The 12,904-nt window shown below is 38.8% G+C and overlaps 1 protein-coding gene across 2 annotated transcripts; it reads right to left on the bottom strand.

Moving 5' to 3' along the window:
• Window positions 1–1,890: 1,890 nt before the first annotated feature.
• agpat4 (1-acylglycerol-3-phosphate O-acyltransferase 4 (lysophosphatidic acid acyltransferase, delta)) lies at window positions 1,891–5,939 on the bottom strand. Of its 2 annotated transcripts, none has more exons than XM_078273880.1 (9): window positions 5,737–5,939; window positions 4,857–5,035; window positions 4,364–4,533; window positions 4,095–4,256; window positions 3,855–4,008; window positions 3,612–3,714; window positions 3,445–3,520; window positions 3,004–3,202; window positions 1,891–2,384 (listed from the first exon to the last, which is right to left on the bottom strand). In XM_078273880.1, exons 2-9 carry the CDS (start codon window positions 5,032–5,034, stop codon window positions 2,293–2,295), a joined length of 1,134 nt encoding a protein of 377 aa, XP_078130006.1. In that variant the 5' UTR covers window position 5,035; window positions 5,737–5,939; the 3' UTR covers window positions 1,891–2,292. The 2 variants fall into 2 exon arrangements, with proteins under 2 accessions (XP_078130006.1, XP_078130005.1); XM_078273879.1 differs by having other exon boundaries at window positions 5,760–5,939.
• Between the last annotated feature and the right edge of the window lie 6,965 nt (window positions 5,940–12,904).

Here is a 12,904-nt window from a genome sequence, read left to right as displayed (position 1 = left end):
TACCGGTGTCACAATTAGTGACTACTGTTGTGTCAGAAGCTGGCAGATAAGTAGCTTTGCAAAGAAAACACTCTGAGCTCAGGAGTCTTTGGTTATTTCGAGAAACCTCCTTATTTACTTAGTTCTTTTCAGTTTGCGTTCATTGAATACAAATTATTTTCAGAACACTGAAAATATATTCTCACAACAGTGTATGAACTTTGTTATAATAAGGCGTCCTTTATAAAGCGTTTATAAGTTGTAACTAATGGCTTTAATGGTAAACATGAACTAATGCTTTATGGAGTAGTTAGAAGCCCTTTATAAGAACAACTGTTGGATAACTAGGTTGTGAAAGCACTGTCCTTAAGGTAAAGTGGCTGCAGAGTGAATCTGGACCAAAATATGCTTTTAACTTTAGCTCCTTTATTTATACAGCACTTTTCAAAACAGTTACAAAGTGCTTTACATGGTTGAACCAGAAAAAAACCAAAAGTAATTTAAAAAAAAGGAAAAGAAAAGCAATAACATCAAACAGATAAGACATGTTGAAGATTACATTTTTGTTTTCAGTTGTCTACAAAAGGATATTTGACTTGGTAGTGCAATTGACACCATTCCCTGTACATCTGACTGAAGTAATGATAAGGGAATGTAGTTTTGGTAGCAGTGAAGCACTGGCTGATGCAGTTATTCACTGTCGGACACATAGCTAAATGTTTTGAGGACAAATAAAATGGTGCACTGCTAAGTATATATTGATTTGGTGATTGCACCTAATGTTTTGAGAAATAAAACAAAACAAAATATGTCAATAATTTTGGCTGGAAAATACAAATCACACAACTTGTCACAGATGGCTGACATAATCAAGGCCAAGAGATGAATCTGTTAACAACAAATGTCTAGAGAATATCCAAAACGTGTTTTTAGTGAAAAAGACTGATAGAGCTGTTTCCAAGAATTTTAAATTGAGGAAAGGACGTTTATAACCATATCAGGATGACTTCACCTTGGGGCATGAGCGCATGAAACCAACCTGCAGAGCAGAGAGCCAATTCAATTCAATTCAAGTACATTTTATTTACAGTATCAAATCATAACAAGAGTTATTTCAAGACACTTTACAGATAGAGCAGGTCTAGACCACACTATAATTTACAAAGACCCAACAATTCCATTAATTCCCCACAGAACAGCCATGCGCTCCTGAAAGCTATGCACCAGCATTGATGTCCACCAACCAATGTCTTAAAAAATGTAGGTATGGCCCATGGTCCATGGTAGTCTTGGTGATAAGTATGTGATGCAAATTTTAACAATTGAATGTATGCATGTATCACTGGGTGATAAATCCCACCAGTATGACTGTTTTTCTATCATTTCTTTCTAGCTTCATGGAAAGGTCACTCAGTGCTCTACACACCACCGTCAAGTGTTACACAGTATGCTGTAGTCATAGATGCGAGGGTATGCACAGATTTGTCTTTTCTTCTTTGATGCTACAAGTATGATTTGAGTCTCTAATGATAGGAGACAGGCTTACTCTCTAAGTTATTTTCTCAGTTTTTCCTGTCATAAAGAGAGGCATTGTAGATCAGTTGTCGCTCCTACGTGGAGTGTCAATGTTATGCAACAGAGAAGTGTGTCTATTCATTCAATGCAATGACTCTTTCCTCATGTTTATCTCAACTTGCAGAGGCACGTGTATAAGCATGTACAATTATGTAGAATCCGAGGTGAGATATTGCTTTAGTATCTATTATAAAGCCTTCCTGCTTTCCAAGTATTCTAATACTTACAGTACATCATTTATCACTTAAATAAGGATTTTGTATTTGTATTTTTTAACACCAGACCACCACTTCTGCTCCTCTTATACAGTGTACAAACAATATTAATAAACCCATGTTTAAAAAAAGTGAAATGTGTATTTTCTTCCAACATGAAAAATGCCATTTATGCTTTATATCACAACCAAAGAGGTAGTCCATTTTACACTTGGTTAAGTTGACTTTAGTTACCAGTATTTGTGTTGACTATTCAAATATTTACGCTCTGATTTAAGGAGAACATTTTATGTTTATCTTGCGTTCTTATGCAATCTTATCATAAGTTTACCAAACGAAGCTGTCCACCATGGTCCAGTTTCATGATCTTATCTTGAACTTCTGCTGTATAGCGTTAAGTTGAGACTGCATTGTGCTTTGAAACAAGGTTGAACTTGCTGGACCAGTCCTGTCAGATGGGTGTTTACACAACTGGCATATAAGTAGCTGTGCAAAGAAGCAGCTCTGAGCAGGTCAGGAGTCTTTAGTTGTTGTTTAGATGAACTTCCTTATTCCCATAGCTTGAGCTTCTGTCGATCTCAGTCTGGCCAATCATCCAGCGAACTCCCAGTGAAACTGTAAAGGAAAGATTAAGAAAGGGTACATTTAGAATATTATTTGAGCAAGTCCCAAAGAAGTGGTGAGCGTGGTTATTTCCACAGTAAATTCTCTTTTTAATTTGGTTTCAGGATCTAAGTGACATGATTGAATTTGTCACTTTGAGATTGAAAGCTAAGGAATAACAACCAATGTCGAAATGTAGTTCCAAATTTAACAGACACTTTTTAAATAAATATAAAGTATAAGATTGGGCTGGTCTCTTTCAAGAAAACAAAATGAGTCATTTTACCTACAACCAAAAACATGGGCACTTATTTATTGTGGAAACTGTAACCTGCTCCGCATAAACCCACGCTGTTTGAGAAATCATTTCTCCATTTTACATTTCAGTAAAACTATTCAGATGAATTAATTTTTAACTTTGCTGTGTGAGCACATGTCTGACTGCTGTTGGTTACATGCTCCCAGGACTGATAAATAAGATTTTCCAAAGAAAAGGAGGACTTACATTTGAGTTATCAAATCAGCTACTTTGTGGAAAGTTTGGACAAAAAGGAGCTGGTTAACTTGAGGGAAGGATCTTTATACCCATTTCAGGATGACTTTACTCTACTTTAGTTTGCATGAAACCAACCTGCAGAGCAGACAGCCACAGATGCTAAGATGGTCGTTATCAATGCAGTGCTGATCAGTTGAGCAAGTAGCAGGCCCAGTGGGTAGAGGAGCAAGCAGGCCCAGAACAGCCAGTTGATCAAGGCCCAGGGTCGCTGTGGAGGGCTCACTGTGGGGCCAGGGAAATGCCCTGTTTGTGTGTAGTGCTCCTGAAAGCTATCCTGTTGACACATTAATGCAAACACAACTCAGTACCAAAGTCCTTAACACAGGACTTTGTTTGTTCTTTGAAAGCTATGTTGCTGCCAATGTCGCTAGAAAGTAGTAGGAGCCAAAGATGTAACTCCCTTGTATAATGTTTCAGCAATGGGAAGTTCAACATTCTCAAAATTAGCCAGATTAGAATTATGAGATAGAGGCTAAAAAGCCTAAGGCTAAACGTCCACCTTCAGCACACTCGTACCTTTTCCTGGTAGAGTTTGTGGAGCCAAGCAGCACACTCCGCCTCATCTTCTGGGATCAGCTCCAGAGGGATTCTCCTGCAAGGAAGAGGGGAAGTCAGATCTCTCAGATAAATAATGATTACACCAGTAGACAGGAAATGACATGTAGCAAAACATTTATTTGTACCTCACATATAAATCTGCGTGATATTTCCTCCCATTAAGAACTCCGAGCAAGTTTGGGGCTTCATTGTTTCTGAAGTTCAGCGTGGAATCATAAACAGCTGCCACTGCATGAGACAAAACACACAGCAACAGTTAACTGTTTGTAACTCATTTCATTTGCAAATCCCTCTCAAAGAAATCCACACACAGTATTTGATATTTATGGGTGGCCATATTTTTCACTTCATCAATGATGGACACTCACCTGTTCCTCTGAGGTTTTGGACAGTTATCCAGAATCCTTTGGTCCTGGGCAGAAGATGATACTTCAGTTTGGGTAAACCTTTGCTCTCAGCCACCTGCATGCTAATCTGGTGCTTCTTTGGTGTGAAGCGTGTTCCTTCACAGAAAAGCAAGAACTAGGAAATAAGATTGTTTATTAATGCCATTATTCAAAAATATCTCTGAAACATCAACATAAGAATTTCCATAGGCCAAAACATACCCAGTAGTTTTCTGGGTAATCCCGCAGGTTCTGAAGACTCTGAGCCACCGTCCTTCGGTCCTCCTCCCACTTCCTCTTGCAGAAAACTATCTCCAGGAAGTACCACATCCAGCCAATAACAGGTACATAACTTAACTCTTTTTTGGCTAACACTTTGGAGCTCTGGAAAAAGATGAAAATGTAAAGCTTGTTAAGGACTGAAGTAAAACAAAACAACCTCAAAGTCAAAAAAGGCAAACGTGGAGATATTTGGGGATACTTTCTCTTACCCCAAGAACTCCGAATCTGTCACAGAAGGTCCAGCCACACAGGAAGTCGATCTCATGACTGTGATTGAGAATCACAATTGCATTCTCATTTCCATACAGTGGATAACTCTTTGGGTCTGTGTAGAGCGTGCATTCTGTCCCAGACCACCACTCCAGAGCAGCTACCATCTCTGAGGATCATTAGGACACAATGATGCAGCAAAGTCTATGTTATGTGAACAAAGACATTTTGTTTGTTTGTGAAGTGGTCTTACAGACTTACATCTTTGTTTGTGAAGTGGTCTTACAGACTTACATCTTGTGTTACAGACTTATTTTACAGATTATTAATGTTACAGATTAATAATCTCACTGCATGCATGCGACAGAATCATTTTGACAAAGTTACCACTTAAAAGACGGATTTCTTCCTTCCAGCAGCAAAACAGAAACAGTACAACAGAGACCAGACTTCAGCATAATCTATGTGGCAGAGAGTAAGAACAGTACTTACGGCTGCTGATGCAGTAGCCCAGTCTGATGTTGATCCTGCGGGCCAGCTGCTTACTGACCAGCCACAGAGGTAGAGTACAGATCTGCAACAGGTTGATAATGAGGCCGCTGACCAGGAACACATACCAGATGATCATCTGGCACACAAACTGGGATTTCAGCTGCTGCAAGAGGGCCATTCTGTAAAAGTTGCAAATCAATTAAAACACAACTACCACTTGACCTGAGAGGACACATTTCATCATTCAGCTCTGTCAGACAGAGAGATCCGCTAGTGTTGCCCCGGGCTGTGACAGCCACTGTTCACACCCACTCTGACATAAAGGTTTACTTTAACTAGAATTTCTCGTTTCATGGGCTGAATGGAGCCTTTGATCTGAACTTTGCATAAAAACAGCCAATCGCAGGGCAGAAATGTGCTACTGACAGTGACCTTTTCAGGGATATGGGGCACTGTTTAATTAACTATTCATAGCCCATCCCATAACTGTTGTTTTGTCAGAGCATTTCCTCAAAGTCAAGGCAATATTTTTATTAATTATGCTTTGTTATAGGATCAATGTGCTCTGAAAGGTCAGGCCAATCATACTGTAGATTAGCAGCTGATGACATATCCCAGTTTCACACACAGCACTGAGAAGCACAATCCTTATTATTTACAAGCAAACTGTTTCTGATGGTAAAACACAGGCCTGCAAATCTGTAATGTAAGTGATAACAAACAAGTAAACTTTTTAGGCAGCATTGGCATGTAGTGTAGGTGAGATGAGATGGAAATACATCTGAACAACTGCTCAAAATGCAAACAAAACAGAAAGCAACGATTATTAACAGATGTACAGAATAACAGATGTGTCTTTGATAAAGGTCAAGTTACTTACCTAAGGCAACCTATGACATTTACCTTGATCACAGAGCTGTCCTGCCTCAGAGACCTTCAACCTTTCAAAGATGACAAGTAAAGAAAAAAACACCAGTCTTTAAATTAATCTCACTCTAAATTCATGTCACATTCATTCAACATGTGAAGCCTACAAGCCAGTCGTCTAACTACAGTACAAACAAAACTTCCCCACACAAGGAACCACACCCATCTGAAAGCCACGCCTGGACCCCAGGATGCCATTGAGCTAGCTGCTTTCTTGAAGGGAGTGTTATTGCACAACATCGGGACATGTTGCGAGATTATGGCGTCCTGATAAAAACAATAATTTTAAAAGTTTAATTGGGCCAAATCACCCACAGACTAGATGTATTGTTAGGCATACTATCTTCTGATTGAATCGACGCTTTTGTGGCCATAGCCTATTGTTAAAATGTTACTTAATTTCATACTCATATCGGTCACCATGGTAATAGTGTGCAGACCACGAATAGGTTCCCCCCCACTATATTTTGATTGATCACGTTGTGTATAAACGATCTTTTCAGCCCGCCTGACTCCAGAGTTTCTGGTGCCACAAACTGGAACTGAGTGCGACCTCTTTAAGTTTTCCCCACCTCTCTGCGCTGCCTTTATTTGGTAACAGGAAACGCACGAGGACGTCACACTAGGAGTGGGAGGCATGGTCTTTTTTCTTCATAAATGCAAAAATCAGTATCACCAAGCTAATAAAAGTAACCGTTGTTATAGCATCAAAGTCACTTCCTTGTTTCATTTTGACTGAATATGAGTAATAACCAAGGTTACAGAGCAGCCCCCGCCCCCAGTCTTTGCTCTGTAAAATGTAGCTTACTGTGGCTATTACAACAGTAAACAGTGCTGTCTTGGTGGACAGCTCTCCCTGCTGGTAATGCATTGCATGTACGTAAGAATTCAAGTGATTTTACTTAGGAGGTGACCCCAAAATGATTGAGGTCAAAATGTGCATCAATGGAGTTGGCTCTTAGTAGCAGCAAGACTAAAGTGTAACTTAAATTAAACACTGCACCAAAGAAAATAGTTAGAGGTTGGGACTTAATGACCCATATGCCCTAAAATATGGGATATTCACTGACTTTGCAACATAAGTAACTTTAACAGGCTAAGTAAGCCACTTCCCTAAATTAAATAGTCTCCAAGAGGCATAACAAAAGTCACATTGAAGTGAGTGTAGCACTCAGGCACCAATCATGTTTTCCACAGTTAATAATTACATTAGTATGAGTTGGTTCGTGGAAACACTAAGTTATATAGTCATTCTCCTCTCACAGAAAAAAATTAGGTACCATTCCTCTGCTAAAAGTAAGATAGGGCAGACAGTGAACCGGCTACACATGACCTTTCCTGACTGATGTCAAACCTAGACATTCAATTTTAATGCTTATTTCAATTTAACCAAAAATAATATCTCAAGCAATTTTCTCTTGCCAACTCCAGAGGGAAATCAAGATACATTGAACACAGCTCCCTTAAATGAGAAAAAACGAATATATTACTAGTACTACGGTGGCCCTGAAGTGCAAATCACAACAGCAAATAGAAAAACGCAACAGCAAATCATAAAACACAACGGCAAATAGGAAAACACAACGGCAAATAGGAAAACACAACAGCAAATATGAAAACACGACAGCAAAATAGGAAAGCACAACAGCAAATATGAAAACACTTCAACAAATCATAAAACACAACGGCAAATAGGAAAACACAACGGCAAATAGGAAAACACGACAGCAAATATGAAAACACGACAGCATTAACTTCTACCAGAAAAGGTAGTGCCTATCTAGCAGAGGACGGACCCTCCTGATTGGACAGACGGACTGTCTGTCTTTTAACAGGAAGGAAAGGTGAAAAACACGGAAAAGCGCCTACTTTTAACAGAGAGACAGTCCGTCTGTCCAATCAGGAGGCTCCGTCCTCTGCTAGATAGGCCCTACCTTTTCTGGTAGAAGTTAATGCCATTTTGTTTTCCTATTTGCTGTCGTGTTTTCATATTTGCTGTCGTGTTTTCATATTTGCTATCGTGTTTTCCTATTTGCTGTCGTGTTTTCATATTTGCTATCGTGTTTTCCTATTTGCTGTCGTGTTTTCATATTTGCTGTCGTGTTTTCCTATTTGCTGTCGTGTTTTCATATTTGCTGTCGTGTTTTCCTATTTGCTGTCGTGTTTTCATATTTGCTGTCGAGTTTTCATATTTGCCGTTCTGTTTTCCTATTTGCCGTTGTGTTTTATGATTTTTTGATGACGTTTTTCTATTTGCTGTTGTGATTTGCACTTCAGGGCCACCGTACATTTCTCTGTGGCACACACTGTAAATAACAAATCTGACTTTTTATTGTGCACATATATTTTCTGTTTGTCCTACAAAACACATGTTTTGATATGTTATCTATATGGAACCTCCATGCCAAACCAACCAGTGTTTGATTATTTTTCTTTGCAACCCAGAGACCACTGAAAGGAGGTTAATGGGGTCCCGTGACCGTTGCACCTTTGGGGGTTGCTGAGTAGTGTTTCCAAGCTCTCTTTTTACAGGTCCCATGATGCTTCAGCCCTCATGTCCTTTACGACCAAATTACCTTGAAGAGAGGACATGCCTGATTGCAGAGGTCCAAGCATAGAGTAAAGTAGCTCAGGAAACCCTTTATGTTCAAATACCAAAGACAAAGAGTGTAAATGGGCTCAAGGGAATAATGTTCAGTAAGTATATGTGCAAGTCACTGTAGCTTCAGAAGTGATGAAGCACTGCACTGTGAACTAAGGAAGAATTACACAGTTTGAATACACGTGTTAGCTATTTTAAATCCCATAGCACATTTACAAAGTTGCCAAAGTCAACATTGAGGTATATCAAACTCACTTTCATACAACCATTTGACAAGTACTTCCGTCAGACTGGTTTAGATTAGTCGCAAGTAATCATTTCGTTTAGTTACGCTCAATGCTGATCACACATGAAGCATTTACTGGGTTGATTTGGTGGAGACAATATATAAGGATGTTTTTTTTTTTCATCATTATGTGCAATGAAGTCTACTGTGAGTACAGTTGTTGGTAAAACACAAAGGAATTAAGTTATTCAAGCCAGGTTACATTCTTTGTTTCATCCTAATGTTGTAGTCTCCTTTTAAAAGGGGAGATTAAAATGCCATCAGTACACAAGGTTGGAAGGCAGATAATAGGCCTACATACATGGTTAATACATTTTAAAGTAACGATGCGTTACAGGTATATCTACTACTTTATTGTTGTTATGTGGAGTAAAGCTCTTACTGTCTTTAGAGACAGAGGACAATTTGTGCAGTATCAAATAGCACAGGTGCTGATTTCATTATTACAAAATAAAAGTATCCCCTCCAGACATGTATGAAGATATATACAATATTCTGCTTTGAATACTATTTATTCTCATGTAGTTTTCATAGCAAAACAGTTTAATAAACTGTTTATTAATAACTAAAAGCACACCTGCTCTTTTTCCTTCAAATAAGATTACTTTCGAAAGTTTAACTGCTGATTGCAAGATGTTTTATCCTGCAATGAAAAGTCTGTCCGCAGCATATGTGCTGAAGGGTTAAAGTTGGCACTTCACACTTGTGTAAGTTGCATATTGGACCATGACTGGTTAACTGCGTGTCAATCACTGCTCATGCACACCTACCTACAGCACCTTTAACTCTGATTTAAGTTGAGTACAAAGAAACTTTCCTCCTTCAGCAAATTAATGTGAAAACAGCCTTCTAGACAAGCTTTGCACATACATCAGTGAAGGTCGAACATTAAGTGACATTAAAAATAAACAATTTCTGAGTGGAGGGGGACTTTAACTGTGTGTCTCTAACCTTTGCTTTTAACAAGACATTTTATTGCACAATAATACACTGTTTGGAGGCCTAAATGTAAAAAAAAACAACTATTAGAGGCATGGACTCAAAATAACCTGAAATAACCTGAAATAGCTGAAGAACTTAAGAACTGTTTAAGCCGAAACACTGCAGGACATAGCCAAAGCCAAACTATGCAAAAAGCAAGTACATGAGGATGACTGTTAAATGGAAAATGTAAATCACAGTGAAAACATAGGTCTTGTAATTGGTTGATGAACTGAAATGGCTATCCATCAGTCAGCCTGCTGCTACTCAATGTGGGTAGCCAGGAAGGAGAGTGTCTCATTCACATATCACTGCCTCTTTAGTGGAAAAGTGCAGTTGATATGAGGTTACTGGATTTAAAGATGCGTGTGGGGGGGCACCTCACCACAAGAAGTTACCCTTTTCCAAGAAATGTCAGCTTTCATTAAATGAGTTATGTCATACTGTTAAAGTTGCTTCTTTGCAGGCAATTTGATACCATTTAAGAGTAATGTCGTGAGTTTGAGATTTTTTTGCATGACATTCCCCAACTGTTATTTATCGCCCACTGTTAAATCAAGCAGAGAGGCTATAAAAATAATTTAAAAAAGCTTCCTTGCTAGATCAAACTAAAGACCAGATGTAATGAAGATGGACTACATGCTTCTTTGACATGCTGGAAAGCTAGCCAATTCAGCAACAAAACATCCGCTTTAATCTTGAAAATCAATCACCCTATTAGGAGTGCGGAACAAATTCTTAATAGCTGATGCTTGTTCCTTTTTTTCCAATTAATCAGTTACTCTTATAAAAAAAAATTCAGTGGCTGCAGCTGACATTTTTCAGTCAAGACTGACTCAGGTTGATGCAGCAGGCCAAAGCCAACAGCTTTCAGCCAGGAAGAAGTATACTTTTGGCTCAGCAACACAGGGGCAATTTGGATGAGCATGCTGTTAAAAGAATGCACCAAAGATTAAATGAAATCACTGCATAAGTGTGATTTATGAGCCAGTCTTCGCCATCATTTCACCCTTTTCCCTTAGCAAATTAACACTCATTCAACCACTCTACACAACTTTTTAAGGTAACAGGTCAGCGGACGTTTCCCAACATTTAACATTTTGGGTCTCACTGTGAGAAAGCCTGTGTGCATATTCCTCATAATAAAGTTAATTTATTAATTGTAACAATGCGTGGCTCCGTAACAGATATGCAGGTGATAAAACTGTTTTTGAAAGAGTAATGAAGAGAGTATAGCCATGTTTGGAACACATGATGCAGCTGCACAACAAGTCTGGGGCAAATGATTTGACCAGACAGCACAGTCAGCGACATTTGTTGATGTTCTGACTGGAAAACTGTGACTGACTACATTTGTGCAAATGGTCTGAATAAATTAGGAAGAACTCTCTGACTTGGAAAATGCTGCATCCATTCAGGTTTTGTGCAGGCTTTGGTAAATAAGGCGCTAAATCTCATTAAGTAATTTGGGATGACTGCATGTTGGAATGTCATGAAAGGAGATAATGTACTCATAGTTTCTGAATGCATGCTTTAGGCTCTTGGAAAAAAGTGCAAATCAGAAAAAATGACAACATAGCCTGGGGCCTAAACTTTATATGACACAGTGTATATGTGCAGAAAGCCAGTAATGAGATCCTGATGTATGCAGTGTCTGTTTCTCCCAGGACTCGGCTCCACAGCCTTGTCCATCAGGCAAAGTAACTGTGGGCCCCACAGACACATCCGACTGTCAGTGAAACACTGGGAGGTTTCCTGGATACACCTGCTCTGCTGCCCTCTGGGGCTCATGCATAGGGCCTGACTCAAGTGCCATAAAGTATTGGCCTGAGCAAAGTTATTTGATGTAATGGCATCACTGAGGTGGAGAAGATTAAAATACTGCATGTTTCTGCAATCACATGTCCTCTTTTTCAACCTTTACTCCTGCCTTCTCTGACAGATGTCAGAATAGGGATTTGAATGCTCAGAAATGAGAAAGTGATTCAACATGAGGACTGTGGATGGTAGTCATTGCACATGTGTGAGAGCTATAGTTTTTACTTTAAGTGTAATGTTGGCGAACGGTCTATGAGAGCCGTGTGAAGGCAATCCCAGCCCACTTATTTCGAGTACAGCCACTTTAAACCTGCAATAATTGCAATAATTTTTCTGGCCACCCGGGGGCAGCGGAAACAAGTTGTAAACACAACATTGACATATCACCTTATATGTGATAAAGTTGCTATCTGGTTACTTGCATTTTACATCTGTATTTATTCAGTGTACAATAACATTTTAAAATGCCCCACCCACGAGATATGAAGAATCTCACACATTAATGGCAAACACATAAAGTTGAAGTCACGTTTATATTATATATAGAAAAGCGAAACTGATTTTTGAAAAACAGAAAACCTACATTAAAACAAAAGTGTCATAATAATAAAAATGTATTATATTTACAGTATTACAGTGTTTTGTGTCACTATAGCCCTTCAGTTCTATGTGATGACTAGTTTAGGAGGTGAAGGTTCACCCAAAAATAAAATTCAGTAACTACCTCCTTGGAAGCCCTATTAAAGCATGCAGGACCACCAGATACAATGAGTGTGCCCCTATAGTTCTGTGTCAGCATTTTGACAAATAACTGAAGTCATCAGGGCCACTTTTACTGCTCCAACAAGCATAAAAAGACCATTATGGTTGTTTTTTTCAAACCGCTCGTGAAGACTTTTCCAACTGTTTAGTAGTAAAGGGATTGCCTACAAAGATTTTCATCACACACATTCTGACATTGTTGCATTGACAATTCCAACAGCTGTGCTTCTGAACATGTGTGCAGCCAACAACCGTCTCACAGAAGTCAGAAGACTGTTAACATATAAAAACTTGACTGAACTTTACAACCAGCCAGACTATATATATTTTTATACATATATCCAGCCATATCATTAGTTTAGGAAGTGGTGCATGGTGGCGCATGCTGGCACAGCGGCAAGTGCAGTCAAAGACTTCTTCTCATATTCTTTAAGATTAATTATTTATCTTGAAAGCTGCAACAAGTTCTCATTTTCTCACTTTTGAGATAAGTCAACTTCAATCAATCAACACACAGTAAGCTAAATGTTGGCATTGAAGTAAATCGTTTATTGAGGACACATGGAAAATGTTAACATTAGTTTAACTGCAGTCTGAGTTCTTATCACTTCGAGGCTAAACTGTTTAAGTTTCCAGAAGTTATTTTTTTGCATTTCTTTAAGAGCTATAAAT

Source organism: Sander vitreus, chromosome 17 (genome assembly GCF_031162955.1).
Source record: "Sander vitreus isolate 19-12246 chromosome 17, sanVit1, whole genome shotgun sequence".
NCBI classification, from domain to species: domain Eukaryota; kingdom Metazoa; phylum Chordata; class Actinopteri; order Perciformes; family Percidae; genus Sander; species Sander vitreus.
This window is presented reverse-complemented; position numbering and strand designations above follow the sequence as displayed.

What these genes read in the sequence shown, in the direction of transcription:
- agpat4 (XM_078273880.1), bottom strand. Translation starts at nt 5,034, where the DNA reads ATGGCCCTCTTGCAGCAGCTGAAATCCCAGTTTGTGTGCCAGATGATC. An exon ending in CCAAAACCTCAGAGGAACAG is followed by an intron (nt 3,715 to 3,854) that starts GTGAGTGTCCAT and finishes TGTCTCATGCAG; the next exon opens with TGGCAGCTGTTTATGATTCC. An exon ending in TGTGGCTGTCTGCTCTGCAG is followed by an intron (nt 2,385 to 3,003) that starts GTTGGTTTCATG and finishes TTTCCTTTACAG; the next exon opens with TTTCACTGGGAGTTCGCTGG.